This window comes from Euprymna scolopes, chromosome 3 (genome assembly GCF_053919585.1).
Source record: "Euprymna scolopes isolate OS-2025 chromosome 3, ASM5391958v1, whole genome shotgun sequence".
In the NCBI taxonomy this organism is placed as follows: Eukaryota; Metazoa; Mollusca; class Cephalopoda; order Sepiida; family Sepiolidae; genus Euprymna; species Euprymna scolopes.
This window is the reverse complement of record NC_136484.1, coordinates 143,402,629-143,416,471: the sequence shown is the minus strand read 5'-3', so window position 1 is coordinate 143,416,471 and position 13,843 is coordinate 143,402,629. Positions and strand designations below refer to the sequence as shown.

Genomic DNA, 13,843 nt, shown 5'->3' with positions numbered 1-13,843 from the left:
TTTTAGCTCAGTTAGGCTTATTGGCACCCCCACTGTCGCAAGCGAGCAGCATTTCAAGCTGTTTTGTGGAAGACACTTCCGAGGAACTTAGCAGGTAAGGAATCATCACGATTTGGTTCTTTCCAAAACTACGGCATATACTTTATTTTATTTTTTCCTCCAAGAAAGAAAATATACATTATTTTCCACATATGATTTTTTATATAATGAGAAGTTTCATCTTTAAAATATAATATCGCTATTCTTTTGTTATTTTATACCGATATACTATATGTATGGAGTACTGTTGTTATATTTGTGTTTATCAATCTACCCCATTTGAGGCTTATTTATAAGGAGCAAACACGTATCTATAATTTGATTGATTGACTCCTATCCTTTCGTCTCTGTACTCTGTCTTCATCCCTCTCTCAGACGTGATGTTGCTAGTCTATGTCTTTTATTATAATACTATTACGGTTTGTTTTATTCAGAACTAGCATTTCAGCTCGGCGTTGCCCGGGTGTTTGGATGTGTATATTGAGCAAAAAACGCGGTCAATTTTTTTTAACTTTGACCCCTATTATGACCCCTTAACATTTATTATTTTGGACTCAAATGAATTATTAAGTTGGATCCATGTCTAAGGAACCTATATCTAAAATTTCAAGTGTTTAGACCCAAAATTGGCGGAGGAGTTTGGTAGAGTTCTCAAAGGTCAAATCGTTGAACGTTGACCTCTTAACAGCAAAATTTCTGGCTGAAAACCGATCACAAAGATTTTCCCAAATCTCTATATCCAAATGTCGAGTGTGTAGACTGAAAATTTACAGAGTTATTGCGTTGGAAAATGCACACACACACACACACATACACACACAGAGATACACACACACATACACACACACATACACACACAGACACGTTCACTTTTATATATATATATATATATATTGTCTGATCTATTCTCTGTTACTTTTGTTCTACCTCTTTTGACTCGTTGATCTAATGAACTCCATCAATACACTGTTTTGTAATAAATGTAATCCATGTCATGTAAAATCTCAGTGTAATACAGCTTTCTATTTCAAGTAGCTTTTTTCCAACAACTGCAGTAAAATTATTTTCCTCTTTGCTGTTTTCCATTCTATCTACAACCTTGGTCTTTACGATAATCATCTTCCATACTTGTTAATTCCTTACATCAAATTGCTTCACTACTTTGCTCGAGTGTAATTCATTTATCGTTTTCATAGTCTACAACTGTGAAAGGTTATATAAATATTAGTTGAAATTATTGCGGAATTCTAGCAGTTACTTTTTTATACTAACGATTAGCTAGTGCAATCATACATCAACTAAATGAGGTCATAAAAGCATAATTATTTCCGCAAACTGGATCTTATGATAATCGTTGAACCTGTAGTTCTGTCAGTGCGCATTCATGTACTATAAATCACAAGTAGTTCAATCAATACGTACCACACACTGAAAACATATTCATAAATTGTTTTTATATTAGCCTCAGTTCTTTGTGGCGCTTAATTACAAAAGGAATTCATCGGAGTAGAGTCACATTTTCGTAGTAAAGCTTGGCATCAGAAGGTTCTATTATGATCATAACAAAAATTATATCGTAATAAGAAAGATAATTAATCACACATAAGCACTAATTCTTACAGAACTTTTTCTTTTTGATCAATCAGATTATATCTACTTTTTGTACGTAACTATTAACTAGTGTCTTCTTTTAACTTTGAAGCTTTTGATATATCTACTAATATATAATAGTCACTTTGTGTGTGTGTGTGTGTGTGTGTGTGTGTGTGAATACCTTCCTCATAGCTAAATATTAACTGATGTGATATTGTAAACAAACACAGACGCAATTTAATGAACGACATTATTATTATTAATTTTTCATTTTTAATTATTTTTTTTTTTGGCGAATTAGTCCACCGTGCAAATTATTCCTCGTAATATATAATAATCAATGGAAGATTGATTCTACAGTAATAGATACGCAATCTGCATAAATTTAAATACCATTAAATACCAATTGTACGACCGGGCAACGCCGGGCTGTCAGCTTGTTAAATATAACTTTGAGTCTTCACATATTAAATATAACAAGTATGCATTTTTTCTTCAGTTTTATTAATATTTTGAAAGAAACACTTTATGTTGTGCCTGAATATATGCGTGAGCATCAGAACAATTCATAATAGATTAAATTAGCAAATACGATCATTGTTATATGTCTCTTGTCGGGGTCCATCGAAAGGTTTGTCTTTCATATCTGTTCTTATCGTAGACGTTGCATTGCTGGAAAAGTTGGAATATCCAAATTATTCAGAAAAGGATATTTGTAACTGAATAAAATACAAATATACGTATAAATGAATGCGTTTGACTCCAAGATGATTCCTCACTGAAAGTTGGTTCGATACTTAAGTCTCCTATACGGCAAGGCATGAAACTACTTAATGTAAAGAGCTAAAATAATACTTCAAGGTCAAATACTAAATGTTTTATGGATAGATTCCGACTCCGATAAACAGCAATCTCTCTCCTATTGTCCCAAACTTTGCTCATGGAATGTGAGAATTAAATAAGAACATAAGAGAAGTGAGAGTTATGAGGTTGCCGGAAGTTGACATCCGAAAATGAGGTGGAAGCAAGATACTCTAACTTACTCTTATTTAATATCCTCTCTTGATCGGTGTCTTCAACTGACACGCTAGTCACTGACTAAGTTATCATTTAGCAATTCCGGTGTGACGTCACTATTTATTTGGTTCCCGTTGCCTACTTTTCTTCTCACGTTTACAGCATTTTAACCCCGACAGACAGCACATCCCTGAATGATTATAAGCATAAAAACGGAATATAAACAGTATTCAAAACTATTTAGCATACCAGCTATTCAATACCTGATATGATAAACGATTAATGTTAACTGCATTCATAACTATAATAGCATAACTTATCTTAGAAAATGGATTATTTCCACTACAATCAATTGTTTTATTGTTGTCGTGTGTTTGTCCAAATATCTATCTTGTATTATTTTGATGTAATTATTTATTTGCTTCGTATTTCTTTTGCAGTCATAGCACTCACACACCACCTGATTCGACGCAACAAGAAAACGCAGCACAGAAACCTTGTCTCGGTCCAGGACAGATCCAATCAGTTCAACCAAGTATAGTATCCACGTTTTTCGTAAAACTTGCAGCAAAAGAATACAATAAAACTAATAAGCAAGCTACTTAATTCTTCTTACATCAAATACGTGTCGAATTCTTAAACAAATCGCCTCGAGTTTTCTCAAATATGTCCAGGAAAATCGTGCCAATTTAAACAAATATTTAGTGACAGAACTGAACACTTTGTAAATTGGAAAACAAATCCCAATCAAAGAAAACATAGAAACCCCTTTCTCTTAAGCGAACGACTTTGTGGAAGCCGTTTGCTAATTACAAGACAAATCCCAATCAATATATTTGAATTATAGTGCAGAAATTAGAAAGTCAAATATCGATAATTTTGTTTGTTTTTTTCTTACAATAATTTATTTATTTAGCTTAAATGATGAACAAGCTTTCGACTTTAACAAGTCTTTATCAGGTTCTGACATTTTTCATCTTTTTATATGCCATTTTTCCTGCCAGAGATATTAAATCTCTCGTGCATGCAGGTGTTAACCATGGACTTTATTTATATCTCTGACGAGAAACAATTTTCAAGTAAAGGGGAAATTGTCAGAACCTGATAATTACTTGTTAAAGTCGAAAGCGTGTTCATCCTTAAGATAAATAAACAATTTAATTTAGAGAAACAAAAACTAAAAAACATCTTTATTTAGCTTTGTAATTTATATACTATACTTGAAATGCAAAACGATGTTTTCAAAATGTCAATATTTTATCGTATTAAACAAAATATATGTTTGATAGATAACTCAAAGAAAGTCTACTTTTTGTAATTAACGCTTCCACAAAGTAGCAAAAAATTATTTCTAGGTGAACGGATCTATATGATAGCCGTTCGCTTAAAAGAGAGGGATTTCTATGTCTTGTTTGATTGGAATTTGTTTTCAAATTTACAAAGTGTTCAGTTCTGTCACAAAATATTTGTTTAAATTAGCGCGATTTATTTAACAATTAGTCATAACTCTACTTCAGTTCTAATTTTAATAAAAAACCGCAGGTTTGTGGAAATCCTTTCCTGATGACTGTTTCGTTCTGCTTATATCCTTGATTTTTTTCAAGACTAAAGCAAATAGGCATCTTCTGTCTTTGCGATGATGGTATTTCGTTTTTGTTTACTTATATGAAATGGTTTTATGCCTTGTGTGGAGCGATTTACATAAAAAATGAATCATTTAGTATTATTTGCTTTACTCTGACTACCGTTCTCATTTTGTATGTTTTTCCCACAATGTTTCTGCTGATTTCATATCCGACCTTCTTCGGGAACTCGAAAATCTGTACGGAATCTGAAGCAGAACTATTTATTTAATCTACCGGATTTCATTGTTCTTGATCTGTCAGCCTTACTCAGTCGAACTCTTGAGTAATTCGTTATTATATATTTCATATCGTCCGTATGAATGATTTAATCTTTAATATCCGAACGACCGTTACTTGGAACTGATTTACTTAGCACTTTTATCCGTTTCGCCGTGGGTGAATGGATTATATAAAGGATTCAGTTCGAAATTAATTATATGTTCTCGTGTTTGTCGTAAAGATTTCTGAGTTCGACAAGACACCTGAAGAAGGCCGAAGGTTACATTAGCCTAAATCTTGTGAGATTAACATAAAAATGATAATCGTATTCTAAATAATAAAAATGATACAAATTATCAATTCTCTTCTTCAAAATTCCGGAACATAATTTACATCATTTAGTTCAGGTTATCTTTTTCTTGTGCTGTTCTTCAAAAGAACAGCATTTTACTATTCAGTTATGTTTATATGTTTGACACTGATTACTCGACCGATCAGACATTTAACACCCACCCTCTCTCTCTCTCTCTCTCTCTCTCTCCTTCTCTCTCTCTCTCTCTCTCTCTCTATATATATATATATATATATATATATATATATAGTAATTTATAAAATATATATGGCGATTAAGCTACACTGAATATTCTGCGTTTCATCCAACTATAGGATTCGTCAGGCTTAGGCGCATAAGCCTGACGAATCCTATAGTTGGATGAAACGCAGAATATTCAGTGTAGCTTAATCGCCATATATATTTTATAAATTACTAACTAGCTCTACCTATGTATTGAGCACTTTTAAAGTAAATACTTAAAGTTTACGCATAAATCTATAATTTCGTATATTAAATTTATGTGAATAAATGAAGTAGTTATATATATATATATATATATATATATATATATATATATATATATATATATATATATATCTTGCTACAGGATTTCTGACTAATTAATTATTTTGACTTTGGCTTTCAATGTCTCACTGACTTTAGCAAATAGGGTATACATCTTTATAAATATTTGCTAATATTTTCTCTCCTCTGATGAGATGATAGACATAAGGAGATTAATTTTCAAACGTATTCTTTGTCTTGCTTAGAATAATAAAAATCTTTGACATGAAACTCAACCATTTCATTTCAATAAGGGTTTTTTTTTGAAATTCATTGAATCACAATTTAATTTATTTGCTCTATCTTACATATCGAGCAGTTCTTATTTAGATAAGATAACTTATGGAATATTACCGCCAATAATATTTTGTAAATATTATAATCACAGGTGTCCATACAAACTAATTGTTAAATAAAAAAAATTTTTTGAAGTATATATATATATATATATATATATATATATATATATATACAGCGTAACCCCCCCCCCAAAAAAAAAACAAACAAACGCTAAATGGAGGCCATCTAGAACATATGCTGTAGAACGGAGAAAAAAGGCCAAAGACCCTAGTGTTCTAATGTAATGTTTTGAATATAATAAATTAGTTATGACCAAAGTTTCATTTCATTCGGACAAAACAGTAAGAAACGGGACCTACTTAGAGTTGGGGACCCGTTTTTTTTTAGTCACCCTGTATATATATTGGAGAGTAGATAATACACTGCGGTTGTGTTATCGACAGCTCCAGTAACTTTCGCTTCTCCTTTTTTGTCCCTCAGTCCTCATTTCCAATAAGTGATTTTTCTAAAAAAAAAAGGTGAAGAAAAAGCTGCTTTCGAGGTCGGTAGTACTTCGTGAACAATAGCCTGAGATGTCGGAAATTTTTCTGTTCCTATGTCTATCGTTGTGGGCACGTCACTAGTAAGAGTGCTGGAGGTAAACGTTTCATCTGGGCTGATGTTACCCGCTTGATAGTCAAGGACCCGAACCTTGGATTAACCACTGTGGAGGCTGTCCTATCAGCAGGTGTAAAGTACTGAGGCTGCTGTATTGCCATTTGGTGAATGGATTCTGGACCATGCAGTAGTTTCTGATGGGGCCTCTCGATGCCATACTAGTGGGTAATTGTTACGGCTTTACCTTATCATGTGCTACAAAAAAAAAATCCTGTCTTTCTCTCTTACTTTCCCTCTCGATCCTACTCTAACCAAGTCTGCCGACCTGTTCCACAAACTCCAAAAACTCAATATGACATATCTAAAAAAAAAAAAACACGAATAAACCTAGAACCCCACTCTCCAACGTAGACCCTCTACTACCATGTCTCCTTCTCTAACATCAGGGGTCTACGTTCCAACCTTCCAGAAGTTGAAACCCAATTACAGGAGACGGAACCGGACTTACTCTTTCTAAGCGAAACTGGCATAGGGCCGATCACTTCCCTAGACGAGTTCATAATAAAAGGATACTCTAACTTAACATCTAAATCTGACCCCAAAGATAGCCATGGACGTGGAATATGTGCCTACATTAAAGATGGCTTTCCGTGTGGTAGAGATATCTCCAGAGAAGACCGTAATTTACCTTATATGTGCTTCCGGGTTGCACTTGCTTACACCATCGCATTTATATTTGCCCTCTATCGCCCCCACAACAGCGGAGTTAATGTCTTTAAGAGTATATCTGATAAAATTTACCTAATCCTGTCTGCTCATCCTTCGGTTAACATTCATATTTGCGGTGACTTCAATGTCCATAATGTGGAATGGCTGATCCACTCAAATAAGACAGATGAGGGGACGTTCTGTCATGATTTTGCCATTTCCTATGACCTCACTCAGATTGTTCACGAACCCACCCATATTCCCGATACTATCGGTCAGTATGCAAGCCTTCTAGACCTTTTTCTCCCAACTTCCCCTGAGCTATGTTCATGTTCCGTTCTATCTTCCCTGGGATCCTCCGACAACTCAGTCGTATCAGTTAAGATAAAAATGAAATACAATAAGTCTTCAGATGTACCTCTCTACCTACTGTATATCGATACTCTATGGCTGACTGGGATAGCTTCCGTACATTCATATCTGATCTAGTTCTGCAGTCCATGTTTAAAAAGGATGTGTCCTTTATAGTATCAGACCTGACTGAATGATTAATTGTAGGCATAGACCGATTCATACAATAAAAAAAATCCAACAAAAACCTAACAGCCAGCCATGGTTCTCCCCAGAATGTGCTGCTGCCATTGCGCACAGAAATCACTTTTTCCATAACTACCAACGTAATAGATGTACTGAGACTAAAGCTGCTTTCAGGACTGCCAGCAACCACTGTAAAAGAGTAATAAAAAATGCAAGAGAGCTATATGCACAGTCCGTCAAATCCAAAGTAGTTGAGCAGCGGCTTGGTTCCCACCAGTTTTGGCAAATAGCAAACAGGATCCTGAACAGAAGCGTGCGTTCTATCCCAACCATCATCAATGGACCTGAGGTCATCTCGTCAGCATCTGACAATGCCAAACTATTTGCCAAGAACTTTGCAGCTAACTCTACCCTCTGCGACGAAGGTCATCCTCCGCGTATTTCCTCCTACAACAGACAACACACTATTCATCATATAAATATCTGTGCGTGAGGGCGCCAAACTAATCAAGAACCTTGATCCCAGTAAAGCAACTGGCCCTGACGGCATTTCAATTATAGTGTTGAAAAAGCTTCGACCAGAACTTGCCCCCATACTTACAACACTGTTTAAGCGTTGCCTTAAGGAGAAGTGCTTTCCAACAACCTGGAAAACCTCGTCAGTATGCCCTGTATTTAAGAACTCAGATGATGTCATCTATCTCCCTCTCAGTACAGACCAATAAGTCTCTTGCGCGTCATGAGTAAGTTACTGGAATCCATATTAAATAAAGAAGTAGTCAACCACCTCATCAGAAATAACCTCCTTAGTGACATGCAATAGGGTTTCCGTTCTGCTAGATCTAAAGCTGATGTGCTAACCGTTACATCCCATAGGATTAGTGAATCTCTCGACAAAGACTTCCTTTCTAGGGCAATTGCTCTTGACATATCAAAGGCCTTCGATAAGGTATGGCATAATGCCTACTTTACAAGGTTTCCAGCTACGGTATGATTGGAAATGTTTTCTCAATCATTAAATCATTTCTCTCTGATAGGATCATAAGAGTAGTGGCTGATGGGCAGAAATCAGAGGCCCACAGTATTAATGCTGGAGTCCCCCAGGGGTCCATCCTGGGCCCAACTCTCTTCCAGATATACAACAATGATCTCCCTAAACACATACTTAAATCATTCGTTGACATCTATGCTGATGACACGACCATCTACGGCAACACATCAAAGGCCGTAAATGACAAATCTCTCTCCGATTCTCTCTCCTCTGATCTTGAGCGCGTGGTACAGTGGAGGAAGAGGTGGCTGGTTACTTTTAATGCATCTAAAACTAAGCTCCTATCTTTACATCATCAACGCTGTGATCCCCATCTAGCATTAATTGAAATGGATGGCTCTCGGCTTGGGGAGGCTTCATGTTTTTACTCCTGATCTGAAATGGAACACGTATATCAAGTCTGTTGCCCGGGCTGCTATAAAAATGGTGGGATCCTTCTACCGATCCAGAAGATATCTCACTACTGATGCAATTCTCTATCTGTATAAAAGCCAAGTAGTCTAAAGATGGAGTACTGCTGCCACATCTAAGCTGGAGCTTCTAAAAATAGCTTACTCTGCCTTGACAAAGTACAAAATAGACTTCGTGGCTTAGTGGGGGATGCCCTCTTCTCTTCCCTGCAATCTCTCTCCCACAGAAGGAATGTCGAGAGCCTGTCTTTGTTTTATCGTTGTTTCCATGGCAAGTGCTCATCCGAGCTCCAATCTCTGGTCCTCCTCGCCAATCTTTCACGATAAACACCCGTCTAGCTGAAACCACTGTCAGTAATTTCCCCTACTCTTTATCTGTGCCTAAATCAAAATGTAGATTCCATGAACAAAGCTTATTTCTGAGAAGTGCATGCTTGTGGAATTCTCTTCCGTTTGCCTGTTTCCCACCTGACTACAACTTGGATGTCTTTAAGTCCAACATAAACAAATGCCTGATTAATCGTCCCCCTTAAGTAAGGTACTTTATCAAATCTCCAATACCAACTATTACTACGATATTATCCCATTGATTATTGTACGCACAATAACCCTTATCCCCAAGTGGCTTCCAGGCCTTGATAAGTGGTGAGCCCCCATGTAAAAATATATATATATATAATTCCATATTAATATTTTCCAGAGGTAAAGCAACCAATGAAATTTCAACAAGGTTAGTGCAATAGGGCTCACTATTGAAGCTATACATTTTTAATCTGTTTTACGTAAACATTAATATGTCGCTACACACTCTTGTGCATTTTACGAGTAGCTAAAAACCTCTTCAGGCGATATTGCTTATACAAATTGCAGATTACTTTTATATAAGCAATATCGCCTGAAGAGGTCTCTAGTTACTTGTATCTTGCTGATCGAAACAGGCTTATGAATGTGTAGTGACATATTAAGGCTTATGTAAACAAATGTATATATATATATATGTGTGTGTGTGTGTGTGTGTGTGTATATGTATGTATGTATGTATGTATGTATGTATGTATGTATAAAACAAAGTGGCTGTGACGACTTTTTATGGATGGGATTTCAGAAATTAATTTTATGATGATTTTGAGTTTTGTGATTGAATTACTGGACGTAAGTGTGGGCAATGTGGACTATATTTAGTTTTATGTAGTTTTAATCAAGTGGGGAAAACTGTCTTGGAATCCATTTCGTGAAAATTCAGATAATCCTAATTTTAATGAAATGTTAACAATAGGTATTTAATATCAATTATAAACTGTTCCTCAGATTTTAGTTCTTTGGTGTATTTTAAATGGCTTGTTAATGAACATAATACGGACAGAACATTTTATTAGAAAATTTATGTACATCTGATTTGCATAACATTCTTACCAATAATTGTTATAGGTGAATTTAACCAAGTCTACTTGATTTTTTCTTAAGATCCCTTACGCTTACTGTTGTGGATTTACCCTTTCAAAGTTCGAATCCCTCATTGTTAAGTTGTTGTGGCCCTGGAAGGGTCGATAAGGAAAACACGGATACGGAGATCAGTTAGAAAAGGTCAAATATATTGAAGCAAAAAAAAAAACAGCATATACTAAGAGCAACCGTCGTAGTAAGTACAGCGAAGATGGCGAACTACGAATGCACACTGACAATCACAAGAGTTGGTATCTCCCGATCTATTTATTCAGTTCGGAAGAGTTCATCTTTAGTTCATAGGTGATTCCCCACAACATTTAAGTTTCAACTTTTAGACATTTTCATAATGGATTTTCGTTAAAATCTGAACAATTATTTGACCCTGACAATATGATGTAGACTCCGAAATCATTTACTCATCATTATGAATTTTGGAACATAATGATTGAACGGAAGGATGGATAATGATATATTTATGTGATATATTTAGTTTAATCTGGTTTGATAAAGCAAGGAAAAGGGGCTTAAAACCCCTTCATTAAAATTTAGATACTAACATTTCAGTTCTATAGTGTATTTTAAAGCGTGATTAGAGATATTAGATGAGCATAACCTTAAATTTGAAAATCCATAATTCAGATTTGATTTGAATATCATCTGTAGACATTAAGCATCATTTAAGCACGATCCATTGAGATTTAATTTCTTCATAATATCTCTCAATCTTAAACCTAAAATTTAGACAATTTAATCGAATCAAAACCATTTAATACATTTTTATTAAAATTCGAACTAGCATTCTTTAGACATAAGCTTAATAGCATATATAGAAATCTTAATTTTCTTAAAGGAACATCACAGTGGTGCAAAACGGTTTTGTTTGGTTAATATTTATTAACAAACATTGTGTCAGTTTTTTATAAACTAAAATTTGTCGTCATAAGGCACACGTCGTTATCTTTCGCTTAAATCACTTTATATTAAAAGGCCTCCTATCAGTCTCAAGAGGCAATGGATACACCCTGTAAAGGTAAACTGCGTGAGAAATCTATAATTAAGCAAGTGTAGTGCAATATTAATGATCGCACTTTTCTTAAACCGGCATTAATTACATCCAGTGACAAGAAGAAATTCAAAACGACCAGCATAAAACCGGAATAATCAGAGAAAGGCGTATTTCGCAGCTTTTCCTTCTCCTAAGTTAGTTGCAAAACTAAGGAATGAGAGTCTAGTCTATCTTATAATTGAATCTATAGCTATAGGAATAATATTTGGAATAATACCGTCTGCAATGTTATGCAGTATCTCCGATCGAACTTGAAACTGGCACGCTGATACCACAATACGCTTGAGCGCGTAGTATAATTGGTCAAAAAAAAAATGGTTAGTTATTTTTGCTGCATCCAAATCCAAACTTTTATATTTTTACAAGAAACGCTCTAATTCCCATTTGACCAGAATTGAAATAAGCGGCTCTCGTCTTGAAGAGGCACCCTTCTTTGACAAAGTTCTGAGATCGCTTTCCGAAATTGCTGGAAAAATGTTTGGATCATTCTAACGCTCCAGAAAGAATCTCACTCCCGACGCTGCCCTTTATCTGTACAAGAGTTAAATGCGTTCTATACTGTAATACTGTTACCATATATAAGGAGGGACTGCTTATAGTACCATTTCCTACCTTGACAAAGTACAAAAATGCCTTCGAAATCTAGTTAACGAGGACCTTTTTCGCCTCTCTGCTTCCTCTTTCTCACAGAAGAGACGTTGCGAGTTTACTTCTGTTCTATTGTTACTTTTATGGTAGGTGCTCTACTGAGCTTCAATCTATGTCCCCCCCTGCGAAACATTCACAACAAATACTAGTCTAGCTCATACAACTGTCAGCAATTTTCCTAACTCTCTACTGTGCCTAAAACTAAATTTCCTGCTCTCGGGCTGACTATAAATTTATCGTTTACAAGTTTAATGTAAACAAGTTCTTGTTGAGCCGTCGTCTCATTTAATTAAACTCTATAAAAGTTTCGCCATTACCGATCATCAATGCATTAACCTTTATCCTAAAGTAACCTTCGGGCCTTGATAAGCGATGATCCCAAAGTAATAAAACAAAAAAGTCACTTCTATATACCTCACATAAAATAAGTATATAAACTTTATATAATAAAAAAAAGTTTTCCTTCTGATCTTGCTTTGGGTAAAGTGCGTTTTATTTATACTCCGCAGACAAGTTTCAATTAAATATTCTTTCCAAATACTACCACTTTAGCACGACGTGTGACACCTGCCTGTCCAGTTTTGTGAAAATTAGTGTCGATTAAAGACATTAATAAAACATAACGTTTCGCCATAAACGTATTAGCTGTAACACCTGTGGTCCCTTTCGTTAAAATAGATGAATAAACCTAATAGTACGTTATTGGAAATGTATATTTTAAAAGGATGTGATGCTTCAGCTGGGAATACACGATGAAAGAAGCAGCTGATGGAATAAGACAGCGTTTCCGATACTCACTTTCGTTCATCTCGCGATAATAAATAACACAAATTGACAATTATATCAAGAACAAGTGGGGAGAGTTAGCGTTAGGGATGGTGTATTTTTCTGTCGTATTTCTACGTTCGTGTAGAATCTACTGTCAATGACACTTGAAAAATTGTCTCCAAACTCTGATCAAACCATCTTCTATGATCTTAGAATTTATTTAATTTCAGCATCTAGGACACGGCATAATAACGTTGACACACCGCGTCTCATTAGATCACCGAAGTTAAGGAACGTTGAGCCTGGTCAGTATCAGATATGTGACCGTTTGAGAATGCCAGGCGTTATATGTAAGAAAGACCTCGACATCTCCTTGCATGAACTATAAAAACATAACGTCATCATCTCCTTTGAGCGGGATATAAATTGACTGGCGACCGCTTTTTGATTTAGTAATTCCTTGACATTTCCTCCTTCAGAGCAAGCCGATTCAAACCGGCTAGAGTTAATGTTGTTATTATTTGTCTTTCTTTGTGTATATCTGTCTGTCTGTCTCTCTCTCGCTCTCGCTCTCTCTTTCTCTCTCTCTCTCTCTTTCTCTCTCTCTCTCATTTAGAACAAAGGTGAAGATCACAGTTATGGAGAATTTTACACTTTTAGCAATAGCTTCGAGTTTTTTTTTTCTTTTCATCCTAGACTCGATAAACTTAATGTATGGATCTGATACGCTTTAATAGCAGAAACCATCATGCAAAATATGGTTTATGAGTTATGCAAGGTTCCAAAGCAGAAATTTATGATGTTTCAGAAATCCAGAAAAGAGGTAGTTGTGCAGTTTACGGACCTTACTAAAATAATAACATTATTTAGAAATCTATTTTTAATATAGGGGGATGACTTTCTGTATAGCACAGTCCGTAA

The 13,843-nt window shown here is 35.3% G+C and overlaps 1 protein-coding gene across 3 annotated transcripts in view; it reads left to right on the top strand.

Moving 5' to 3' along the window:
* The window catches only part of LOC145259675 (regulating synaptic membrane exocytosis protein 2-like), a 602,608-nt gene that overhangs the window by 526,739 nt on the left and 62,026 nt on the right, over window positions 1-13,843 (top strand). For all 3 annotated transcript variants that reach the window (XM_080117339.1, XM_080117347.1, XM_080117356.1), the window contains 2 exons: window positions 7-94; window positions 3,090-3,184. In XM_080117339.1, the coding sequence (XP_079973465.1) occupies window positions 7-94; window positions 3,090-3,184 (183 nt within the window). The remainder of the gene's footprint in view (window positions 1-6; window positions 95-3,089; window positions 3,185-13,843) is intronic.